Source organism: Anneissia japonica, unplaced genomic scaffold, assembly GCF_011630105.1.
Source record: "Anneissia japonica isolate Jap-2015-1 unplaced genomic scaffold, ASM1163010v1 scaffold1770_len632688_cov154, whole genome shotgun sequence".
NCBI classification, from domain to species: Eukaryota; Metazoa; Echinodermata; class Crinoidea; order Comatulida; family Comatulidae; genus Anneissia; species Anneissia japonica.
The window spans coordinates 485939-496002 of NW_022692996.1; the positions used below are offsets into that span (position 1 = coordinate 485939).

At 38.0% G+C, this 10064-nt stretch overlaps 1 protein-coding gene across 2 annotated transcripts in view; it reads right to left on the reverse strand.

Annotated features, from left to right (window-relative positions):
* Window positions 1-6291, reverse strand: part of LOC117100593 (acyloxyacyl hydrolase-like) — a 20847-nt gene extending 14556 nt beyond the window's left edge. Inside the window, exons 1-3 of one of the 2 annotated variants that reach the window (XM_033240376.1) lie at window positions 6115-6291; window positions 3151-3246; window positions 2757-2817 (exon numbers count right to left, since the gene is read on the reverse strand). In XM_033240376.1, coding sequence (XP_033096267.1) covers window positions 2757-2817; window positions 3151-3246; window positions 6115-6214 — 257 coding nt within the window. In that variant the 5' untranslated portion in view covers window positions 6215-6291. The remainder of the gene's footprint in view (window positions 1-2756; window positions 2818-3150; window positions 3247-6114) is intronic. The other variant, XM_033240377.1, reaches the window with a different exon arrangement.
* Window positions 6292-10064: the final 3773 nt, after the last annotated feature.

Sequence of the window (10064 nt, forward strand, 5' to 3'; positions counted from 1 at the left end):
TCCAATCAAAATCTTATAAAAAAAAAAAAAAAAAAAAAAAAGCACAACATTACAACAGCAATCATAATTATAACAACAATACTAATAAAAATAACAATAAAAAGAAAAAATAAGATAAATAAAGAATCGGATTGGTTTGATAGAATGAGGGATTTCACATCGTTTGTCGAATGTCCAATGCGCGAGTGGCACTCTCTATTACATTTTGTGCAGTTGTACGAAGAGTGCTGTGTGGAGAGAATTTCTGCAGCGTGCTTCCCTCAAACCCTCTTCTCTGCTGCTGCAGCTGCAAGCTGTCCTCTCTTAACATCTGCATCTGCGATGCCCTTGGATGATCTGGCGTCAAGGAACCGCGATCCTCAGCCTGAATTTCTCAACTTCTGAAGAAATATTGCATGACTTCATGTTGCTTTTACAAGCGTCCTTGAATCTAAGTGAAGGGCAACCAACACGTCAGGTGTCCATATATGATGTCTTTAGGTAGCCTTCCATCCTCCATTCGCCGGGTGTGTCAAAGCCATCGAAGGCGGTGCTGACTGAACAGGGAATGGATGCTTGGAATTTTTGCTCGATACTGGAATTTGCTATGTTCAATATGGTCCTCTGCCAGCTGATTTTAAGGATGTGCTTAAGACATCTCATGTGAAAAGCGCTGAGCCGATGCTCCTGCTTCATGTAGGTGGTCCAGGACTCACTTCCATAGAGAATGGTGCTGAGAACGGAGGCTTGGTAAACCCTGATCTTATGTTTTCTGTCAGTACTTTGTTATCCCATACTCGCTTAGTTAGCCTGGCCATGATTACATTGGCCTTCCCAAGTCATCTGTCAAGAAGGTTGTTGATTATCGAACCCAGGTAAGTGAATTTATCCACAGCTTCCAGACTGACATCATTAATTTTGATGCATGGAGGATTTTCAGCATCCTGTGCACTCTGACCTTGGTTTTTTCAGGCATGTGGTCAATCGAAACTGCTCACAAGCATCGGCATAGCTATCACTTAGTGCATGGAGAGCTTCCTCAGAGTTGGTTATCAGGGCGGCATCATAAAAAAAAAACGGATGAGCACAGACCTTACCTTATTCTTCGAGCGCAGTAGTGCCAAGTTGAAGAGCTTCCCATCGGACATAGTGTGCGTATAAACACCATCAGCGGATGAATCAAATGCATATGAAGGGAGCAGGGAGAAGAAGATTCCGAAGAGAGTTGCCGCAGAGACGCAGCCCTGCTTTACACTACAGTTCATTGGAAAGGGTTCTGAAGAATATCTGTCGTACAGGACGGTTCATTTCATGTCGGCATGAAATGAAATCAACATGCCACAGAGTTTTGGAGGGCAACCGATCTTCTGAAGAAGTTCAAAAATTCCTTTCCTGCTGGCTAAACCGAAGGCCTTGGTAAGGTCTACGAACATCATGTCCAGAGGCTGTCTTTGTTCTTTGCTCTTTTCTGGGGAAGGGAAAAGATCATGTTTGTTTTGGAACTGCCTGGTCTGGAGCTGCACTGGGATTCATGAAGAGCTAGTGTCTTCTTTCTTTTTAAACTTCGTTTGTGTGGTGCATTAAATAAAATTTTTATAATAATGAAAATTCTAGGACTAGGTATACTGATTCACGTTTTCAGAAAATTCATTGCAAGAAGTTCTAATCTTTAGTTCTCCCCCTTCCCATATTTCCCAGTGGCTAGTAATAAGGACACCTCTATTTCGAATTCCTGGTAACTTCGTAACCAGGAATTCGAAATAGAGGTGTCCAGGGAAGGTTTTTCACAGATGGAGGTTTTTAACCACCTCAGCCACACCATAGTTGGAGCTGAGGGGAAAAAATGTATATTATGGCTCCTCTAGAATCGGCCACTGAATTGAAAAGAACACAGTAATTGTCGTCGCCGGCCGACTGTCGTACGATGCAGTGAGTACCCAGTTTAAAACTATCGCATTGAGTCAACCACGATCGTCATTTTTAGGAAATGCCGTAGCCAGCTATTGGGGCAGTCTGGACAGTCCCACACAATTCTTCTAATGGGTACACAAATGATGGGTCCACATTTTTAAAAATGGGTCTAAATTCAGCAATTTTATGCATAAAATGAATCCACTTTTTGAAAAATGGGTCCAGATTTCTCATACTTAGCCTAATATGGGTTTAAAGTTTAGAAAAATGGGACCAGAATTTTCATATTTTTACGTAAAATGGGTTAACTTTTAAGAAAATGGTTCCACATTATTTGAATGTACGCGTAAAGTGCGTCCACCCTGACATTTGTCTCGCACTGTTTGGAAATCCTGGCTACGGCATTGTTTATAGGATGTTAATATATGAGATTTAATGGTCACTTCCTTTTGTACTATACAATATATAAAAAGTCCTAACACTATAGCGTAACATAAAATATTATTAATAAAATTACATTAATATATTAATGTTGATTTTGAAACTTCAGCCAGAGAAACTAATCATTAACCACAGCATTCTATCAAGGGAGCTGGTGTTCAGGAAGTGAGAACACCAAACCGAGGTGTTCATCATCATCATCATCATCATAATTATCATCATCATCATCAGTGTTGACGTCATCGTTGTCATCATCTTTATCGTCATCAATCATCATCATCATCTTCACCATGATAACTTCTTCTTCATCATTCTTATTATAGTTAATAATACAAATTGAAAATGATGATGATTAATAATAATATGTTAATATGTTTAAATTAAATTCTCATGATAATAGACCTAATTAATTATTAATAGCTTACACTTTGATTAAAGTTGGTGCGGCTAAGGCAACAACGACCCGGCATGGAATGTCATAAGTACCTGAAAATATAAACATTTATCTATGATATTATTATGTTTTATTTATTGAAGCTACCATTTTAGCGCATAGTATTTTGCGCGGTACAAATTTATAACCTTTAACCTTTTAAGCTTTCCATTGGCGGGGAAGTGAGTTTAAATCCTGCGACACCAGGATTTTTGTTCTTACAACTAAAAATAACTTCATATTCTAAGACTTATAGAGACCTTATAAGTTTAAACCTAAAATGTAACACCAATTATGTAAGTAACAAGTTGACAAGTTTATAAGTCTTGTCACAATCGAGATTTTTTGCAACATAATACTTTATTAGTTACTACAGGTCTACTTACTGGGAAGCAAGTCGCAGAGTTTAAAGAGTGAATCTACAACCGTATCATTGTGGAGTTGGGCCAACTGCTCTCCCAAAGACACTAGCAACGTGCAAGCTGAAAAGAATATAAATACAGTGCATCAAATGGTGAAGAACCTGAGCCTAGACTAGTCCTATGCAATGCAGGGGAATATTTAGGAGTCTTGAAATGGTGTGGGGGTTGATGGGGAGCGCAAAGGTCACATGGGGCACCATGATTAGGTGAGGGCTCTAACTCGCAATATAATGTAATTTTACTCATGAGCGTGATTTTTTTTTGGATTTTTTTTTGGGAGGGTGGGGGACGGGGCGAGTATTTTTAGAGAGGCGTACGCCCTCACGCCCCTTAGATACGTCCACTGATGCAATGTTCCGAGAGTTCCTTTTCACATGTATAAACTAAACAATTTTGGGCACGGTGGCTCAAGGTTACCGGCGGTGCGGGATTACGAAAGGGCCAAATGCGTCGTCGACTAGCCCGATTTCGCGTAACGCATCGTTTTAATGATGATCTGCTCAGTGCACCACCAAAAATCATCAGACGGTGTGCTGCGGTGTCAAGCGCTCACAGACAGCAGACATTGACTTGTAGGCCGATGCCGTGCATGACCGGCTTAGATCTTAAAGATGAAATAATAAGTAATCTAGAGCTTAGTTTACGCATAATTTTTCTAACAGACAGCACACAGTGGTGAATTCATAATCTTCTTGGCGGAAGCGAAAAAGACGATGACTTTAATTATTTCGAATTTACATCATACTTTCCATCAGTGGTTTATTGACAGTATGAAAACATAAAATAAATAATATAACTATCAAGTGTAAGGATAAGGTCTATAGAATTGTTGATTCATGCAGAGTGGATCAAAAAAGAAGTTATTTGCTCTGCTCGCTTTCAAACTATCAAAGAAATTGATCTGAAGTTGAAGGTTTATGGAATATGCCCTAATATTTTCGTTTATGATTATGATCTGGCAGTTAAAGATGGCGGAAAGGGTAAATCCAGTAGAAGTGCCTGATGGCTCATGTGTCAACTTAAGTACAAACTACAAAATACGTACAAAAGCCATAAAAAAATACACCACACATTTCCTGATAACCGAATCCCGTGTGGATACTTTATTAATAAACATAATACAGTAAGGCAGTATAGGACATAGACACACACTCCTGCTGGAAGCATATTTTTTAAAAAAGGTAGCATATCTACCTAACTGTTTGTTCAAATGAATTAGAACTTAATACACATGTATATCATACACTTATACATGCGCACTTGACTGCAGATGTCAAGAATTATCATTATCTTTCACACAAAATCCCAATGAGTTATTTGTGCTGAAACTACATTGACCTTTGAACCGGCCACTGATTCCAATATTCACGAAACAATAATTTCAATGATAGCAACCTTGTTGATGCTGTGGATTTTGATACTAAATTGTTTACATTAGCTTCTTCGTTGTGTATTTATAGATATCTTTATTAACCAGACCCATTTATATTCCTGGTTTTAGGAGAGAGACAAACATAAGAGTGAAGTGCTTTGCACAAGGACAAGCAATGCGACGAGCGTCGGTCTCGAACTTCCGATCTCACGATCATAAGTCGAACACCTTACATGCATTTCCACCTGCCTTACCATTCATATACTCACACAATCCTTGTATTCTCTCCAAATTTACACCCTACATATATCGTCCCCTACACATAATAATATCTTCCTTGTAACTTGGGTTAAACTTTCCCAAAAGTTTTATTCGGATCAGTTGACCCATTTTTGAAATTTCTGGTGTGGGACGTTTTCCTTAAATGATCCTCATATTCACACCCTACGCCAGATCATCACAAAAATTCAGTCATTTCTTTACTGGACATTTACAAACTATTATAGAAAATTTCATTTACACTGATTGAAAACGTTTGATAGATATTTACGTCTGGGATCTCCAAAATTGAAATGACCCTCCTATTTACACCCTTTACTGATTCGTCGCCAACACATAATACTATCTTCCTTGTAACTTGGCTAAACTTTTTTCCGAATGTTTCATTCATACCAGTTGATCCGTTTTCGAAATATGTGGTCTGGAGCGTATTCCTTTCAATGGTCATCAGATCTACACCCTACTCCGGATCGTCACAAAAATATAATCATTTATTTACTCGACTTGACGACCTGTTATACAAGGTTTAAATTCTACCCATTGATATTTTTTAAAGAGACGTTTAGGTCTGGGTCCTCAAAAATTGAGAAGACCCTCAAATTTTCACCCTTCACTGGATCGTCACTAACACATAACAACTTCTTCCTTGTAACTTGATTAAACTTTCCCGCAAGTTTCATTCACATCAACTGACCGGTTTTTGAAATATCCGGTGTAAGCTGTTTGACCTTAAAACATTTTAATTGGTCCTCACACGCACACCTCATCATAGATTGACACTAAATATTAGGAGGCACATCCTCGATAAATGGCCTATGCTTCGGCAAAGCGCGGAAAAATGATAAGCATGGGAAGTGACCAAAGTGACGGCCAGGAAAAAAAATAAAAGTGCAAAAAGATAGGAAAAATATATGCAAGAAAAAGGGAAAAAAATCAGAACAAAAACAATGGCTTTTCCCAGTACTGCTGGGAAAATCTAATAATAATAATAATAATAATAATAATAATAATAATAATAATAATAATAATAATAATAATAATAATATTATTATTAGCAACAATATTATTAATTATAATGATGGAATAAAAGATAATATTCATAAAATAATAACAATAATAATAATTATTATTAATATTATTTTTTATTATTATAGTAGGCCTTACAATAACTTTAACAATAACAATATGCCAAAGAATAACATTGACAGTAACGATAGCCTAATTTCCGCTAGAGCAGGTCTAGAACAGTAATTGAAAATTGACATTCATTTTCATACCTGCACACTCCGTCCCTCCGTTAACACCATGGGCCTGTCCAGAGGAAATGAATGCGAGAATTACGAATCCGATGGTGAGTTTGAATAGTCTCGGTGACATAATGGATGTATTGAACGCAATTAACTACAACTCGGGAGCATGTAACGTGATTTTCAAATGACAATTCCAACTGGGACTGGAACTGAAGCGCACGTGATGTGTGTTATTAGTGGGCGATTATCTGAACTTCCTTATTTGGATAGCAAGGGAGAGGGTGGCTTTACCTTTGAGCCCTGGGGTCAGAAATTCACCCGAGCTTTGTAAGAAAACATAAAACAAAAACAGCCCGCGTATAGCTATAAGGTGGATCCAGTAGTTAATCACTGCTAGGCCTTGATCAGGTTTTGAATTTATGCAAAGAAGATGTACAGCCTAACACATTATTATTGCGATACAAGCAAGTTAAACTCCATCATCAATGCTGCCCATTAAGACAGCTCAGAAACAAAACAATAGTTTATATCATTTTTTGCTTTAATTGTTACTTCGCATTACAATAAATATGAAACACTGCACAATAAAAAGGAATCAAAGAACTAACATTATGGTACATTGTATTGTTTTTATGATGTTTATGAGCTGGAACCATCGTCTTATTGCGGAACATCATATCACTGCCTATAAGGCACGCAACTAGATCACATGACTTGTGACCATTAGATCATGTTATAACACTGTAGTTTTCTGACAATGAACTCCAGAAATAAGATGTCATTTTGGAATAGTAGGCCTACTAACAACAACTGCATATGGATCATGAAACAGATCATGTTTGAAACCTTGTTCCATTGAATTTTCTTATTTTAATGTTATGCCAGTTAAGAGTCCTTAGGTCTTTGGGGCGGATACAGGATTTGGTCGGAGGCAGTGCGTAAGAGTCCACACATTTTGAGTAGGCCTATATGGATCTCTAGGTGCCTGAAATCATACCGGTCCTATGTTCATAATGATAAAAATATATCAACTATACAATACAACAATTACTTTCCGAATACAATTTAGGAGGGTGCGATCGCACCGTCTGCACCCCCCCGCCCCCGTGCATCCGATCCTGGGTCATAGGCCTTAATTTATAGGATACCATGAGAATTCACATTTTTGAAGCTTAAAACTATGTTTCAGGTGAATTTTCAAACTTAGTGTGTATCGTTGTGATACGTACTGTAGGTGCTAGAGAACACAAAACAACGGGAAAATGGCATGTTGAGAAAAATCGTCCAATTTCAACAAAAACCGTAAATTACACCCTTTGCGTTTTTGCCAAAATTAGACTATTTTTCACCTGTCGTTTCGATGCAGAATCTTATAATAATTCCAAAGGCTCATGAAACCATCAAATTACTATTATTTTAAAACCATTTGCATACCATTACATGTTTACTGTAAGTACTAGAGAACACAAAACAACCGGAAAATGGCATGGTAAATAAAATCGTCAAATTTCGACAAAAACCGTAATTTACGCCCTTTGCGTTTTTACCAAAATAATACTATTTTGCAGAGGGTGCAGAGGGTGGGGTGCAGAGGGTACGATCACACCCCCCTAAATTGTATTAAGAAATATTGTTGATATGAATTATTTGTAAAATTTTTAAGGTACATGAGAGTGCAATTTCCGGGCAAACAGAAGTCCATATTCTCAAAATTTTCGCACCGCAGCCCCAACCATGTTGGGGCTGAGGTGGTGGACTCTCACACAACCATGGGCGCAAATCATGGGGGAAGGGGTAAACGTCCAGGGGTGGCGCCAGGATTTGCCAGACGGGAGGGGGGTCCGAAGGTCCCCGACCGGGGAGGCCGATGTCTCCGACGAGGGTGAAATATTACCCGATGAGAACAAAGTGGGCGTGGTCGGACGTCGCTTTAAATACCTCGAAAGTGGTCTAGGGGACGAAGCCCCGAAATTTGGACAATTTAGCGGTTTCAAAGGCTTATTTAATCGATTTTAGAGTCTACTAATATGTACAAAATACATATAATTTTTCTTTATCCCCGACGAATCGTGGTTTCTCTCACCGACGGGGAGGGGCAACTCTCCCCGACGAGGGGTGCCAGGAACCCGCCCCCTGCTGGTGCCACCCATGTAAACGTCCCCTCACATATTTGTTTAAGGGGAAGGGTTGGTCCCCTTACTTCTCGTGAGTCAAGAAGATCTTCCTGAAAATTGTTGACATAAATGCATAAATGACCCTGGTTGTAACGAAATAGCGCTGTACAGCCAGAGTACATCTTATTTCATAGCAAGCAAGATATCTGCATCTCTGCCCACAAATATCTGAATTACCTATAGGCCTAATACTCGAGTGCGAGTGCCTTTATTATAATTTGAGAAGTATGAGAAAAAGCATTCAAAGATAAGATTGGGTTTTGGCACATGAAGTAGTATTTTTCTATGGTACATCCACAGCGACTAATTAGATCGATAATAATGAATTTTACTATATAAGAGTGTCATATCCGGCAATCAAGAGATACAATTTCCCCAAACTTTACCACCTCAGCCCCAACTGTGGTGGAGCTGAAAGACACAATTTTGAAGTTTTATATTCTATGGTAACGTACATCACACATACTAATTAAATCTCTATGGTTGCCGAAAATAGCTGATGAAAGATCATGAGAATTTGTTGGCGCTTCATATTGACTATATTATAATGGTGATGTGATGATGATGAATTTTAATAAAAAAAAGTGTCATTTCCGGCCATCTTGAGGTACTATTTCCTCACGGCTTTGTGGGTAGGTCGAGTATTTTAAATACATCAAAGAAAGTGTTTCTTTAGTTTTATTTTCTATGGTACATCACTCGTATTCTGTTGCCAAAATGCCTGAGTAAAGATCATGAGAAATTTTCTGGCGCTTCATCTAGACTAAAATGATGGTGTGATAATGGTGAATTTTACTGTATAAAAGTGTCATTTCCGGCCATCTGAAGGTACTATTTCCTCAAATTTTCTCACCTCGGCCCCACATGGTTGTGGACTCATGGCTTTGAATTAGGTAAAGTAAATACATCGAAGAGAATGTTTTTAAGTTTTATGTGTACACACACACTAATTAAATCTCTGTGGTTGCCGAAAGTCGTTCATACTTTTGACTAATGGTGATGTGATGATGAATTTTACTATATAAAAGTGTCATTTCCGGACATCTACAGGTACTATTTCCTTAAATTTGTGCACGCACCCCCCCCGCCAAATCCTGCATCCGCCCCAGAACCGGAAAATGGCAAGGCCAAAAAAAAATCGTCCAATTTCGACAAAAACTCTGGGCTTTGAGTTCTTTTTTTGTGTTTTTGTTTTTTTTTTCGGATAAAATTTGGACTAAGTTTTTACCAAGTCGTTTTTCTGCTGATTCTTTCGTTATGGTACACAAGGATGTAGAAAGCATTAATTATGAAATAACATTCTTCATTATCATTTCATAGCCTTGCCATACCTTGCCATTTTCCAGGTGTTTTGTGTTCTCTGCCAGCTAGGTGTCGTAAAGTTACACAAATTATGCCAATCTCTTCATTTATGTTTGACCTCTATTATGATGAACTGCCTCAAGATGTAAATGAATATTTAAATGAAGGAATCAAACAGGCAGTGATGTCATATATGAGCAAGCATAATATTAGAAGATTTACAAGCGCCCAATACTATCCAATTTACCCTAATTATATTAATGAATTACAAATTTGTAGAAAGGGATGCAACTTTTTTTTACCATACTCTGCTTATTTCAAAATTTACTAAGTTGCCGTGTATTTCTAAATGGCAAAAATATTAGGCATTGAGTTTACTGATCATGACAAACAGTGGGAAGTGTTTAACATAATACCAATCAAATGTACAGATAGTACTGATCTGAAATGGTTGCAGTATAGAACTATACATAATATATTACCAACGAGAAATTATCTCTA